The sequence below is a fragment of the Lonchura striata genome, chromosome 11 (genome assembly GCF_046129695.1).
Source record: "Lonchura striata isolate bLonStr1 chromosome 11, bLonStr1.mat, whole genome shotgun sequence".
Taxonomy (NCBI): domain Eukaryota; kingdom Metazoa; phylum Chordata; class Aves; order Passeriformes; family Estrildidae; genus Lonchura; species Lonchura striata.
In genome coordinates, this window is record NC_134613.1 from 12,514,548 (window position 1) to 12,530,353 (window position 15,806).

The window sequence follows — 15,806 nt, forward strand, 5'->3', positions numbered from 1 at the left end:
AGGATGTGGAAATATTTAAAGCTGATGTACCCTGAAGCTGTGGGACATGTGGTGACAGTCCTGTGCCATCTGTCCTTGTCAAGACAGTGCTTGTCAGTGTGCTGCTGAGCCACCAGGTGCAGTGGGAGCGTGATGAGGGAGCGGTGTTAGGGGAGCTCCTGAGGAGGAAAGACCTGTCTGTCCTCCTTGATTTCTAGTGATCAGTTTGCATGTTAGTCACTAAGTGTGGTATCTTATTGAGTGGTAAATGCACTGCACTGATCTTTGTGCAGCAACCTGATATGCCCATCTCAACATACAAGCCTCACTGGTTGATGTTACCCAGTTAAACAAAGTTCAGGATTTTTCACTTGTACAGTTCAAATTGAGAACTAGAGAATATCATTAGTGGGCTGCAATCTCTTAGTGTTTGTCTCCAGAATTCACTGAGAAAATACTTTTAAGTACTGAGACCAGGACACTGCAGCCCTTCTGCACTTGTTTCTTGGCTGCATTTACTCATTCCTCATCTCTCCCTGCCACAGCTGTGTGTGAGCAGTCAAGAGCCCCACTCAGGACCTCTGTCCATTTGGCTTGAGACAGGTGTAAGAATTCAAAATTCTTCCACCAGATGATTCATTTTTCTGTAGGTTCCCTGTGTGTGAAGCCTCTTGGTGAACAGAAGTACAGTACCATAAATGCCTTTGAGAAAGATTGTTCACTAATTCACTTCAGCAATGTGCATGTGCTAAGTGGGTAGGGAACTTGCTACATTTTGAAGGAGGAAGAGCTGAAGAAGCTGCTGTTGCTTCTTATTGTGGGATCACTGCAGACAGGCAGCTCTGTTGGCATGATTGTGTATTTGCTATGGCTAATATTGTTTCAATATCTAACAAGCCTGTTTTTGTTAGCCCAAGCACGAGCCCCTCACCATCTTCTGTGACCTTATGGGTGTGGAGTACGAGGAGATGTCTCACTGGCTTTGCCATAGGAAGCTCGCCACTGCCACTGAAACTTACATCAAGCCAATTTCCAAACTGCACGCCATCAATGCCAGAGATGCACTTGCCAAACATATCTATGCTAACCTCTTTAACTGGATTGTAGATCATGTGAACAAAGCCCTTCATGCCACTGTAAAACAGCATTCTTTCATCGGAGTGTTGGACATCTATGGGTGAGTTTTTGTCAGAGATACGACACTCTTACGTAATTATCTGACTGCAAAGCATCCTTGTCTTTATCATATAGCACTGCACAGAAAAACCCCAAACATTAGCAGCTGCTTATTCCAGCTGAAGGAAGTAGGTGTTTAGTTTTGACACACTAAGATCTTTGTCATGTCTTCAAGGTTTTTAGTAGGATTTCAGATTTTTGCTGTTGGTAGTTTTATTTATCTGTTGCATTTTGGAAAGTTACAAGGCAATTTTCGTGTCGGGCTCCTCCAAGGTGGCACTTACAGAGAGGACAAAGATAACTAGTGTGTTCTCCAGGAACATCAATCCTTTCCCTGAGTTCCTCATCCCTGCTTAGAGAGCAGCATCACTAAACTGCCTATGTAATGCAATTCACCATTTCCTTGTGTGTTTTCTTGCTTGAGCCATTTTATTTGTGACTGAAATAATTCAAGGAATTTAACTGGAGGAAGGGAATTTAAAATTTTGGGGTAATTTTATCTTTTTATTGTACACTAGTAATTTTGAATATATGTATATTTTAGATTTGAAACATTCGAAATCAACAGCTTTGAACAGTTCTGTATCAACTATGCCAATGAAAAACTGCAGCAGCAGTTCAATATGGTAAGTGGGAAGTGACTGGCATTTCCTCTTCCCTTTCCCCTCATCGAAGTCCATTCTGCTAATTGGGTCCCCAGTGTTTAGGATGAATTCCTTCAGTCTATTAAGCAGCTGTCCTGGCCGTGGGCTTTGAGGGATGGGGAAAGATTGACTATCTCCTAGAAATAGATTTTATGACTAACTGCTGCTCTGGGACTATTTGAAATTCCGATCACAGTAACAATTATAAGGCAGAAGCAGTGCTTGGCAATTAAGAGCCTGAGCCTGCCTGTCAGTGGGGCAGTGTGTGCTGAAGTTGGAGTCAGTGGTGTGTCCACAAGCTCCGAGAGCCGCTGGCTGGGAGAGGAGAGCGCGGCTTCGCTGCTGGGGCTCCTCCGCCCGCGCTTCCTCCCCGCTGTTATTTTTTGAGGCTCTTTGGCTGCGTGCTGGAGGTGATGAATGACGTGTGGCAGAAGGCGGCTCTTCCCCCTCCTCCGGAGAGATCACGATTCTCTCCTCAGCCTTGGTGACGTTTGCAATTACATCTCTTACCTGCATAATGATGAGGCGAGTTATTTCTGCCAGGTCTGTTGCTAGGCTGTGCCGCAGCGCCGGGGTAGCTCTGAGCTCTCGTTGTGATCCCACCTCTGTGGCAGTGTGTGCTTGCAGGGTGGATCCCCTGTGCCCTGCTTCATCCCAGTGTGTCAGGGAGTAAGCAGGGTGCTGGAGCAGAGGCTGGGCTTTCCAGCCCTGGCATGCCCTTTCCGTGTGGGTAGTGCCATGGCTGGCTTCAGCTCTGAGTGGGATGTCGTAACTGCTAGGCACAGGGTCTTGGAGTTTCTCAGCTTGCAGCAAGATGTAGTTGCTGTAAGAGCTGTAATGGTTCTCTTCCTCAGTGAAGATAACCGTGCCCCTGTTCCCTTCCCTCTCGTGCCATTGCTGTAAGCACCTGCCCCATGAAGGAGAGGGTGACAGAGCTGTTCTGTTGGTGTCCTGCCAAGCTACCAAACCTGGTGGTTGTAGTGAACACGGACCTATTGGGCTGCCATCAGACACACAGGGTGGAGGTTGCTTTGAATTAAAGCCTTGTGGCTGGTGGCAGCCAGCAAACATTCATGTGCTGCCTGGAGCAGCCTGAGCCTGGCTGAGCAGAGGCCTCTTGTGAACTGCCTGACCACCCCGCCCTGCCTGGTGCCCACCACCCACAGGGAAAATCGGGTCTGAAGGCATTTTTCACCACCTTCAGAGTGAAAAAACGGGTTTCTGTTTCCTTTCAGACCTTGGGTTGGATATGACTTGCCAGCAGAATGCTGCCAGGGCTTTGCTGCCAGGTGCAGGGTGGGAATGGCTCCCACGGGCGCGGTTCTGGAGCGCAGTGCTGGGGAGGATGGTGTTAAGCTGATGAAATAAAGGGATAAACAGCTTTGTAGGGTAGTTTTCTGCCTGGCAAGTGTGTGCTGGGGAACTGTGAGATATCTGTGGGCTGTGCACTGAGCTTGGGCACCCCAATTTAGGTGATGTGGCACCCCCGGACCCTCCCTGTGCTGCTTGGGGCACTCCCCGCACACATCCATTTGCCACAGCAGCATTAAGTGTGCAGAAGAATGTCCGTGGAGGATGAAACATCATCAAAAATAACTGGAGTCAGCAGTCTTTCTGGTTTTTCAAAGTGCTTCTTCTATTAAGACCACAGTTTGCCTGTTTAATATCTTATTCTGTTTTTTCTGAAGTTTTAATTAATCTCTTAACACACATTTCATTAAAGCTTTGTAGGTTGTTTGTGGTAATATTTTGGAATAAATATACAACTGCACGGTTACTGATCTTTGTACCAGATAAATCTGTCACAGAATTTTCATTAAAGGATTTCTAGTGCTGATGCTTCTTCAGCTTTTGCTGAAGAGTAAATTTTAATGCAATGTGTCATGTTAGAAAAAAAATCAGCAGCCATTTAAGAGGAAATAGAGCTCTGTTCTTTTACAAGGATATACAAAAGTATTTATAGTGGAGCTTTGCTTGAAATAGAGTAGTATTTGTAATTTCCAAATCATAAAAGCATGGCACATCCCACTTTATAGGTTGCTTTATAGGTTCCGGCACTGTGAAGGTTTTCTGGGTTTTGTATTGGTTTTTGGTAAGAGAAAAGAGCTTATAGTAATGAGGGATAATATACTAAAAAGATAGGAAGGATATTTGCAGAGAATATGGAATGCTTTAATTTGGACTGTTGTTTTTAGGCCAGGAAAAAAAAGTTAATTTATTTTTCATACAGTTGTTAAAGAGTTTATTAAGTAGAACTAGTGTGTCACTTGACAGCCTGGATTAATGGGACAAGATGAATCCAGTTGAAACTTCAATATATTTATTCTGCATTTCATTTCACAGAAAACTGTTTTCCTTTTGCCCTGCAGCATGTCTTTAAGCTGGAACAAGAAGAATATATGAAGGAACAAATACCGTGGACCTTGATTGATTTCTATGACAATCAGCCTTGCATCAACCTCATAGAGGCCAAAATGGGAGTTCTGGATCTGTTGGATGAGGAGTGCAAGGTGTGTGTTCAAGGGCTTTCATAGAGGGAGAGGTCATCAGCTGTCCTGCTCCTGGGCCTCACAGGGAAAAGTCATCTGCAGACACTTGTCATTTTGACACTGCTGGTACAAGAATTTGGAAAGTATACAAACAGAATTGGCAATTACAGGAGGAGAAAAAATGGTTTCAGTAATGAACCCCCCCCACCTCTTCCCATCCATCATGTATTTGTAGCTGTTCCTGGGTCTCTGATCAACTTTGGACTTGGACAGTTTTCTCTTCCCTGAGGATAAGTGAGTGCAGTCCTTGGTCCTGTCAGATTTCCCCAGATTGCCTCTTGTCTTTTATCTTGGTTCATTTTATGCCAAGCCATGTATGGGGTATGGCTCAGAGTGTGTCTGCCTCAGTGGAAACCCACCTTGGGGCTCTTACTTATCACAAAGCATCACAGGAAACTCTAATGGGGGTGGATGAGTTTGCTCAGTCTGGCAATGTGCCCTTGGGATTCCTGCCTTCAGGTGTGTGGCACTGGAGGTGTTGTTGGTGTCAGGTGTGTCCCAGCTGCACCTGCTGCTGGTGCCCAGTACTGTGGAACTGGCAAGCACACAGCTGGTTACTGTGTCCTTGCTTCTGGCACTGCTGGGAATCTGAGGAGCTGGAATGTGAAAGCAAATCATCCAGTGTTTCCCCCATCTTCTTAGATGCTTTTGCTACTGAAAAGTTCTCAAGACATTTTAAGTGTATTCTGTATTCTTTTCCATAGATGCCAAAAGGCTCAGATGACTCCTGGGCTCAAAAACTGTACAATACTCATTTGAATAAGTGTGCTCTCTTTGAAAAACCACGGATGTCAAATAAGGCCTTTATCATCAAGCACTTTGCTGACAAGGTAAGGCCTTTCCCTGCAGTCCTGCCTTCTGCTGGTGTGTGGGAGGGCATCTGGGGCTGCTGCAGGCAGAGACTGGGCAGTGACATCCCTGGCTCTACTTGGCTCTTGCTGCCTCAACACTGATCAGGAGGAGAAGGTGAACTGGCAGCTGTGCAAAGCCAGGGACACAGCTCAGCAGCTCTCAGCATTACTCTATCAATTCCAGTTATGCAACAGAATTGCACAAAAACGGAAATCCTGTACCCAACTCCTTTTAGCTGAAGAGCAGCAATGAATTAGTGCTGTTTTTGCTGCCATCTCGATGTGCAAAGAGGAGAGAGGCTAACACAGGCTTTTCTATTGCTGGAGCAGTGTGTGCTGCTCCCACCCTCGCCTCAGCTGTGCAGGGAACAGCTATTTCTGGGAAGCTGAGGGGTGTCTCAGTGCAGTGCGTGTCATGCTCAGCTCCCAGTGCTCATCAAACTGAGCCACACCTCAGATTAATATAAAAAAAATAATCATCCCATTTAATACAGTTGTCCTGTTATATGGAAAAGCTACCTGAGAATATTATCAGCTTTGTCAAAAAAGGTTTCAAGAAGCATTCAAATTCTTACCATGCTGACATGGGGGGTTGGAGGCCTTTATCTGCCTCCACTAGGTTTCTCCCAGGCTCTTGAATTTATGTGTAGAAGAAGGATCCTGTTCTTTCTGCATCTAATGTTACCTTAATGAAAGCACCAAGAACATCTCTGTAACTGTTTTGGTTCATGAGTTCTGTTCTATTTTGTGGATGAGAGAACAAGAAGGAATTATTTAATATTTCATAATCTGTTCATTAGGCTAAACTTTGGTATTGAAAGCAAGACTTTCCTATGTCTAGTCTGTGAGCAGCAAGGGCCAAGGAAAGCAAAAAGGAGCTCCAAGCAGGTACTAGCAAAGCTCTAAGCTCTGCTCTGCTGTCTGTGCTAAGCGTTTTTATGTTTTGTGTGCTTATGAGAATGTACACAGACATCTTGGAGGAAAAATAAAGCCACAGCTGGCAGGTCAGGGATCTGTGCTGACATTATCCTCCTGGACAAGGCAGGGATGCTGCTGCCCTCTCCTGGCATGGCCTCCTGCAGGAAGAACATGGATGGTGGCCCAGGTGGTGCTCAGAGTGGGCTTCCAGCTTCCAGAAACCCTGGGGACATCCCCTGTCCTCTTCCCTCTAGAAATTCCTTGAAATGTTTTGCAGCTCAGGGTATGGTGTCATTGTGCAAGCACTGATAAATGGATTTTTGACAATAGTTTTGGTTTTCTTTCAGCCTTGAATTAGGACAGTGAAATAATTGGTAGGTTTTTATCTGACACTGGCTGTTCTTTGGACCAGGAAATGCTGTAGCCCTGTGACAGAGACTTGTTGTATATTGTCACAACATTCAGACATTTTATTTTGTCTGGTAGAATTAGTCCTTTGGAGCACAAATGAGCCATTTCCACAGTAATCTGCAGGCAGATGTACTTAGTGCCTCTCAGCTAATGAGATGAGAGATAGTTTGTTCCCAGTTGCATCTGGGTTTCAGACAGCTCTGCAGCCCTGATGAGTTCAGTGAAGGAGATGCTCAGCACACACTTTGATTCTTCACCCGTACAGGAACCATTCAGTCATGCTGCCTTGCCACAGCATCTCTCAGCAGTGAAATATGTCTGGTGTAATGCAATAGCTATATTCCTCTCTCTGTTTTAATGGTCTACGTTTTACTAGAAAGCACTCTTCGAGGAAAATCTATATTTAACAAAGATGCACTTGGGGGCTGATATTTTCAGTATATAAAAGAATTATGTTTTAAATGTGAATGTTATAGCTGCTGAATTCTATGAAAATTATTATTATTTATTACTTCTAATATTTTTTCTTGTAAAATGATGGCTTTCAGGTGGAATACCAATGTGAAAGCTTTTTGGAAAAGAATAAAGACACAGTTTATGAAGAACAAATTAGGGTCCTAAAATCAAGTAAGGTTAGTATAAGGATTTTTTTTTTTCTTCTTTTGCAGTTAAGAGTCCTTGAATTAAGGATCACAGAAAACTTCTTACAACCCTAGGAAATCTTTCTCCCTTAGTGTCAGATCAACTGAAATTGAACATAGTTTGTGTTTTACTTGGTTGTCTGCATGAATTTAGAAAGTCCTCTATCCTAACTTATTTCCATGTAAGATCAGTCTATTTAGCCACTAATTTGACTGTTTGTGGGTCGTTGTTGTTGCTGTTTTGGGGGTTCTTTTGTTGAGTTTGGGTTTTTGAGTGGGAGAAAGGGGATTTGGGGAGGGGGGTTTCTTTTTCACAAAACGTAGCTATGTTTTCTGTAGAGGTTTCAATGACTTCTGATATACTGTAGTGGCATAAGAAAGCTTAACAGATAAGCCCTTAATTTTATAACCTGAAAACAGAAGCTCATTGTTTATGACATGAGCAGAAAATTTCTGATGAAGAGACAAGTTCAAAATGAGAGAGGAATAAAATATATAGACTGTAAGGACACAAACCAGAACTTGCAGTCTTGTCTCCCTGATATCTCTGAAAGAAAGATAACTTCTGAATTGAAAAACACTGCATGAAGGAATATTATAGAACAGGCCTTCAGTGGCATCATCTGCGTTTGGTAATGGCAGAAATGTTGGTTGTGCTCTCAGAAATGTGAAGGCAATTAACTTGGCATTGCACAGTGGTGGCTGTTGGGATTTTTGCTAGCTCTAATGGCCCAGGAAGCTGAGTATCAAGGACAGGCTATTTAAAATTATGCTATTCTATCAGGAAAACCAAGGTTTTTCTCTTCTATTTCTATTCTGAGCAGATAATATGAAGCTAAACGATTAAAACATATGGTATAGTGAAACACCTCAGCAAACTTTCCATTGGGAGAAGTATTGAAGTGGTTTAAGTGAAGCCAGTTTCTGGGGGTGGAGAGGGAGGCAGGTGGCATCTTTGGGGAGCTGGCAGAGGCCAGCCAGCCACTCTGTGCAGGACAGAGGGACAGGGTGCTCCATGGGATGTCAGCCAGTGGCTGAGGGACAGACAGAGGGGACAGAGCTGCTCTAAGAGCCTGACAGCAGCTTGGACTGGCTCAGTGTAGCTTCAGGCAGTTCAGGCACTTCAGTCTAAACACTAAAAAACAGCATGGTTTTACCCCATGGTAAATTTTGCCAAAACCAGTTTAAACAATGTTTTGTTTTTCATCAGTGCCTCTTTGTTAGTAATTGTAGGAGAACTGCATTTCTGATGTTTATTTTATTTTGTTGATGGTGATGTTTTCTGGGTTTGCTGTGCACATCCAACAGAAGGTAATTCTACATTGAATGCATCATCTGTCATCCTGCCCATGCCCACTCTCACATACAGCTTGGATGCTTCTTTGCTCTACAAAGTGCATGACACACTTGGCTCTTGTCACACTCAACAGTCCAGGGACTGTAGAGTTCAGCTATTTATTTTGGCCTTCTCTGTAAATCCACTCACAGAACCTCTGTGAGCTTCAGTTCAGTTCAGTTTCCATGCATGTATCATGAAAGCAATACAACAACCCTGGGCTTTTATGCTTGCTACTGGCATGGGTGTTAAAATTTTCTGTTGCAGCTCTGTATTGAAAGAAATTATCTGTAAGATTGTTAGCAGCATGTGTGTTGTCTGAAAAAATACAGGGAAGAAATGTTTCCTTGCTTGTTTTCTATCACATGAATTATCTACCCTTTGATCAGTGTTTTCCCTCTCTTTGAACACTTTGGGTTCTGTGAAACAAAGAAAATTGATGAGTTACTAAAACCCAAAACCAAGCAGGAGTAGTCCCACAGTTTGGATCATTGCAGCACTGCTCCGCTATTGCTGACCTGTACTGGAGAGGCCAGACATTGTTCCTTTCCTCTGCTTGGAGTAACTGGGCAGTGTCTATGAAAATAGTGCCTTTGATACGCATTTGCCCCTTTTTACAGGCAGATTTTCCCAGGGCTGGAGAAAGAGAATGAGACTTAGATATGGACAGCTTAGAAGAACTCCTCCATCTGCAGTGGAGACAATGGGGACCCTGTTCCTACCTGCACCTCTGGTGTGTGGGAGCATCAGGAGCTTCACAAAATCATATTATATTCAAATAAGTTTCTGTGCAGGCTGAAAACACCTGGCTCTGTAGCTCAGCTGCCTGTGCACACCAACTCACTGTGTCATAGGCAGCTGACAAGGAGGTGGTACCCCAAACATCCTCAGCTCTGTGTTGAGTCAGTGCAGGAGAAGAGTAAATCACCCTCAGGAAATGTCCTTCTTCCACCAGCTCAGGTGAGATAAATCCAAGCTGTGATACTCCTTTTTGAGTTCAGGAATTTAGGGTACCTTTGTAGCATCCTTAGGCATTCTGTTGTGCTGGACTGCTGTGCTGGGTGCTACTGGGGAATATTTGATGCCCTTTTCCAGCCTGTCTGACACAACCACAGGGCACAGGTACCATTTTGTTGTGCACTGTGTTCCATTGGTTATTGTGTTTGCTCACCAGGTTTTATAAGAAAGAATCAATTTTTTAGGTTATACTTGGCCCAAGCACTTTCTAGCACTGAAAAATGAATGTTCCTCTCTCTTGGGGAAAATGCACAGATGCTAGATATAAAATTATTCATGGGCAGGTAGAGAGGTTCAGATTCTCTTACTCTTATAATGATTCTGAAGAGCTGTAGTTGTCACTAGAAAGACCTGGTGGTGTTATTTTTACTTATAACTTACTTCAAAGCAGCTGTTATATATCAGTATATTTTGTAGCCATTAGAGAAAGGGAAGCAGAAGTCCTGTGTGGTATTTGGAAGGATGTTTTTCTTACACTCCCACTGGCAGGGGAGTAGATCTCAGATAAATTTGGCTAGTGCGGTTTTTTTTCAGTTGATGGTTCCTCTTTTAAGCTGATTATTTCAATTTGGAGTGATAAAGCAGGAATCATCTTTGCTGCCTGCTGCTTTATTCAGTGTCCCAGATACCTCTCAACCACAAAGGAGACTGATGCACCATTGGAACATGAGAGGACCCTGTCGTTTCCTTCTTAGATCAAAGCAGCTGTTTATAATTGCAATTGGTACTTATGAAACTGCTGTTGGTATCTAACAGTTTCACATGGCTATTGTTGGCTATATGGAAAAGCAACCCAGAATTTTATCTTGATTAGGAGACTCACTGATCAAACCCACAAAAGTTTTGGTATTAAATCATGGCCCACTCATTATACCATTTAGCTTGTGTGCTTTTTGCGTTTGTCCCCTGTGAAGTTCAACAAAAATGCAGTTCTTACAAAAGCTGAGCCTGGAATTTAACCTTAAGCACAAATGGGTGCAATTGCTTGCTGGATTCTTACCCTCTGTGTATTTTTTTATGCTGTTACACCAGTTTAAGCTGCTGCCAGAGTTATTCCAGGATGAGGAGAAGGTTCTCAGTCCCACATCAGCAACCCCTTCAGGGCGAGTGCCGCTGTCTCGAATGCCTGTCAAACCTGCCAAGGCCAGGCCAGGGCAAGCCAGCAAGGAGCATAAGAAAACTGTGGGACATCAGGTGAGTTGGAAGATGCAGCTCTATTACATAATGTCTCCCTTAACCTCCTGTCTCACGGGTCTCAAGGTGTGCTGGTGGCTCATGGGAACCCTTGTGGTTTTGAGAGAGGTGCAGCTTATTTACAGCTTGGTGCAAATAGTCCCTAATAACTGATGCACTTGGGGAACAGTTTGAGGCAGCCCATTTTTCATTATGGTGCTAAACTCCAAAGCGATGTTTTTCAAAACAAACTTAATATGGATGCTGAGAAGTTTTGAAAATTTTAAACTGGGATTTTTGGATCATGTGTCACTTTGATTCAAATCCAAAGTGGGGTTCAATCCCCAGAAAATTTGGTTCTAGTTATCAGTGGCCAAACATAAAATATCCGCATATCTTTGCCATAATTAAATTTAAAGTATGCAAATCACATATGTTTTCTGAGGTTATCTCAAAGATGACTGAGCTTGTTGAGGCTATTCCCTGAATTTTTTTCTAATTTTTTTTTCAAAAAGTTTCGAAATTCTCTTCATCTGCTGATGGAAACCCTGAATGCTACAACTCCACACTACGTACGCTGTATTAAGCCAAATGACTTCAAGTTTCCATTCACGTAAGATGCCAGTTCCTGTGCGGTTTGAGTAGCCTGTCTTGGGAGGGGATTGCCCAAAGCCACTGAGGATCAAGGCTCTGCTGAACCTTGCTCACTCAGGATGAAGTTCTGTGTCTCCTTTCTCTGGTTATGGATTCACTGTGTGTGTGTATGTGTATTACAGCAAGAAAAGTTTGGGGATGAATAGAGGGAGACATACTTCCTGATGCCATTTTTTTGTTTATGGTGTTACTTGAGAAAAAAGTTCCAATGTTTTAATTGCTAGCAATTTTAAATGTAACTGGGTTTTGCACTCCTTGAGCTCCTTTGACATTTGCTGGAATTTACTTTTTCAGATTCCAAAGCCTTTTTCTTTTTTTTTTTTTCCATATATGAACTTGGTTAGAGTTTTTCTCAAAGCCCAGGCACACAAAGGCTCCTGTAGCTCTTGTGCTGGCCAGCAGGAAGTGCCAATGGGCTCAGCCAGCTCTCCAGCCAGGCTGTCCTCTGTTAACCTGGAGTTTCAGGAGCACCTTACCAACCACCCGTCACACCCACCCTGCTCCCCACTGTGCCACTTCTCTCCTGGGTGTGCACACAGCCAGGAGCCCCAGATAATGCAAGCCTAGTCCCACATCCCACAGCCAGCTTTTGTTCCTGCCTAGGTTTGATGAGAAGCGGGCAGTGCAGCAGCTGAGGGCTTGCGGTGTCCTGGAGACCATCCGGATCAGTGCTGCTGGCTTCCCCTCCAGGTGTGTTTGCTGCCTTGGATTGCCCCAGCTGCAGTTCTTGTGAGGTAATGTTCACTGTTGGCACTCACACTCTGCTTTTGGGACAGGTGGACATACCAAGAGTTCTTCAGCCGTTACCGGGTTCTGATGAAGCAGAGAGATGTCCTTGGTGACCGTAAGCAGACCTGTAAAAATGTCCTGGAGAAGCTGATTCAGGTACTGGACTTAGTGCTGAGAGCATTTGGAATCTGCAGGCATAAAGACAGTGTTGCTGACGCCCTCACAGCCACATTATTTTAGTACTTCTACAAAATACTAAACCACAAATGTATCCTGTAGCTCTTCGACTGCTGTTCCTTTCAACTTAGCATCAAACAGCCAACAAATTTTTTTTTTTTTTCAGTGTGCCTTTGTATATTCTCAGTTTTTCTCTCAAAGGAGTAGTGCAGCCTGTAGACATAAAATATTATTCTCTTTCTGGTTCAATTCTGAAATTTCAGATCTGTTTGAGCAGCAGCAGCATGCTTTATTCTGCCCTAGTCCTGATACAATAAGTGATTTGTACATGTCTGAAGCCCCAGCTGCTTTGTTTGCACTGTGTAATGTGGTTGAGGATGGACCATTCAGAGGGGTCAGCTACAATTTAAGCAGAAAATTGTACATGTGCACTGCCTGTATTGCTTTCATCCTCTGGGCCCCTTTGTCACCTCCTGTAGCCTTCCATGTTGTTATCTTTATGACATTGTCATCTAAGCAAAAATCTCGCATTGCCCCTTTGGGCCATGCTTGCAGCCTTATTATATTAATTTTTTTAACAGAATTATACAGACAAAATACCCTTCTCCACTACTTAAGTTTCAGATTACCCAAAATATTACACAGATAATTTTGCCTCTTTATTAACTGTACTTTCATTTAGCCCTTCATGCCTTTTTTAATTCACTAACACTTAATGCTTTAACTTATCCTCTTTTTACCTTTGAAAAATAGGACAAGGATAAGTACCAGTTTGGTAAGACAAAAATATTTTTCCGGGCTGGTCAAGTAGCCTACCTGGAAAAAATAAGGGCAGATAAGTTGAGAGCTGCCTGTATCCGCATCCAAAAGACGATCCGGGGCTGGCTGATGAGGAAGAAGTACATGCGTATGAGGAAGGCTGCCATCACCATCCAGAGACATGTCAGAGGCTACCAGGCACGATGGTAAGCCTCAGTCCAGAGCCCTACAAGCAGGGCATTTAAATGTGATACATTTGTTCTCGCCTTCCTATACTGCCTGAGAGGAAATGATCTTCCAGGAATGAAGGAAATTGAATATAATGAGTGTGTCTGTCCTGACTGGTTTTGACCTTTCTGAGAGGACAGTAGCACCCTGGCTCTATGATGCAGAAAACAAGTAGTACTAAGGAGATAGGTTGCAGGTGAGGTAAAGCAGGACTGTCTGAGTCCTTATTGCCCAGTTGCCATGTGCCCTGGTCCTGCTGGAGAAGCCATTCCTCATCAAGGGTGCAGCTGTAAAGGGACATTAATCAGTCAGTGATGTGTTTGGATTTACTTCTGAGGGATGCCCATGGGGCCAGAGAGAAGGGCAGGAACACAGATATTATATTGTTCAAAGACAAGGTGGTGATGTAATAACCAGCCTTCAGAGAGAGGCATATGTCAAGTCACTTTGCAATTGTCTTACTGCAATAGCCAAGACCAAGCAAACATTTTCTACTAGTGGAGGTTAGAAGAGTAGATCTGGAAAACGACATAGTGGAAACAGCTTTAAAGTTGGAGAAGAGGCGATGAGAAATTAAGCTGAGTTTACCTTGTCAGTTGTATGGCACAGTTCTTAGGGAAAGTGAAAACATTTCCCTGTAAAGCTTCGCAAGGTTTCTGTTAATTTGTCATTCTGTTGTACAGCCACACAGCAGAATAGCAAGTAAATATACCGTGTCACTGACAACACTAAGAAAAAACTAAAGACACAGGCTATTAAAAAACCCCCCAGCATTCAATCACATAATTACAGGTACTGTTTGTGATCTTTTCCTCAGCTATGCCAAGTTCCTGCGCAGAACACAAGCTGCCATCACCATTCAGAAGTTCCAGCGCATGTACGTGGTCCGCAAGAGGTACCAGTGCATGCGAGATGCTACTATTGCTCTTCAGGCTCTCCTGAGAGGTTACATGGTCAGAAACAAGTACCAAATGGTAAGAAATCATGAGGTACTTTTTCACTTTACCTCTATTTCCACACACTTTCAGGACAAAGCTTCTCTGTGGTGTCGTCTTGGGAATCTGAAATGTTTTGTGTGCATGCTGTTAGGTGTAATGCACAGCCAAAATACCAGAGCATGGATTTAGGGACACCTGGAAATTAGAAATACCTAATACTACCATCAACTTGTCATTTTAGACATATTCTCATTGTCATCTAATACAAATGTACTTAGACTTTCAGTGCTGCCAGTGGAGAATCCAACAGATTTACAGCATTTCTGACTTTTTCACTTGTTATATAGAATGTCAAGGTACTTAAAATAAATACTGAAAATGGCCTTGCTTTAATCTGTGTCGGTTAGTACAAATCACTATTGCTTACATCAGTGTACATGTGATGCAGTCACTACTGGTCCTGTCCCATCCCTATTTTCAGTGAATCTGAAATGGGTCATGGAATTATGTTAGTAAAGAGATTCCCACAAGAAGTGGATTTTGAAAGTTATCCATGGGTGGAGTGTTTTTGTTTTGTTTTATTTTATTATTTTATGTTGGTTTTGATGTAGGGTTAAATTTATATAACCCTGTCCTAGTGATATTGATGCTATTTTCCTGAATATGCTTGATAATAAATTATTCAATTGAGAAATTAGAATTTGGTTCTCAGTGGTTACAGGTCTGGAAACAGAATTATGATTCAAACTGCAAAGTGCTAATATGTTTCATAACAGTTTTATCTACAAGAATTGTTTTAACCAGGCTCACAAGTCAGCCTGTATTTCACTGAAAAAGTAGCCAAGGGTTTTGTTTCCCCAGGCATGTAAATGTTAAGGACATACAGCCAAAAGCCATCTGATGCTTATGTACCATCTACATATGCATATGTATATGGTACATAATATACATATACAATATATTTTGTATTTGAAGTTTCTGTATATTTTTCATTTGTATTAGACTTGCTATACAGTCACATGTGTAGTATTCTAACATAAACTAGCCACAAAGTTGAAAAGAAAAATAAACCTTTGTAAGAATTTTTTACTAGTAAGACCCTTGTGCTTGAATTTGCTGTTCTTTTATGTGGATATCCACTAGCCTTTTTATTGGAATTCTTAGCGTTCTTGTTATTACAAACTATATTTGTGATGTTAAACAAGACATGTTTTTAGCAGGTCTGACAGATGTGATGAAATGACACCTGGGTACAGCAGTAGGTGGCCCAAAATCTTCTGGAAGATGGGAGTTGTTTTTCTATGCCTTGTTAGTCACATGAGTAATACACAGCCCATCTGTCTTGTAGCACAGTTTAATAAACCTGTTATATTCCCTCCTAATAGAGATGGCAGGTTTCTGGAGGAGTCCCTGGGAGGGGTGGTCAGACCTGCCTGTCAGGAGGATCCCCCTCGAGCTGTGAATTGTTCACTGCAGTAAAACATGACAGTCTGACAAGTGCCCCTGCGGTGTGCTGTGTTTGTCCTGTCCTCCCCAGGTGGGATTTTACCCAGGCTGAGGTACATGGTGGCCAGAGAGGGAAGCACAAGCTCTGTGTGCCGTGGGAAGCTAAACACGGTTGTTGTG

General features: G+C 43.1%; 1 protein-coding gene across 2 annotated transcripts in view; it reads left to right on the plus strand.

The window, feature by feature from the left end:
* MYO5A (myosin VA) overlaps positions 1 to 15,806 on the plus strand; it is an 83,542-nt gene that overhangs the window by 36,903 nt on the left and 30,833 nt on the right. For both annotated transcript variants that reach the window (XM_077785895.1, XM_077785896.1), the window contains exons 10-20: positions 891 to 1,156; positions 1,700 to 1,781; positions 4,169 to 4,309; positions 5,053 to 5,178; positions 7,077 to 7,160; positions 10,555 to 10,716; positions 11,211 to 11,308; positions 11,953 to 12,039; positions 12,126 to 12,234; positions 13,009 to 13,220; positions 14,060 to 14,216. In XM_077785895.1, coding sequence (XP_077642021.1) covers positions 891 to 1,156; positions 1,700 to 1,781; positions 4,169 to 4,309; positions 5,053 to 5,178; positions 7,077 to 7,160; positions 10,555 to 10,716; positions 11,211 to 11,308; positions 11,953 to 12,039; positions 12,126 to 12,234; positions 13,009 to 13,220; positions 14,060 to 14,216 — 1,524 coding nt within the window. The remainder of the gene's footprint in view (positions 1 to 890; positions 1,157 to 1,699; positions 1,782 to 4,168; positions 4,310 to 5,052; positions 5,179 to 7,076; positions 7,161 to 10,554; positions 10,717 to 11,210; positions 11,309 to 11,952; positions 12,040 to 12,125; positions 12,235 to 13,008; positions 13,221 to 14,059; positions 14,217 to 15,806) is intronic.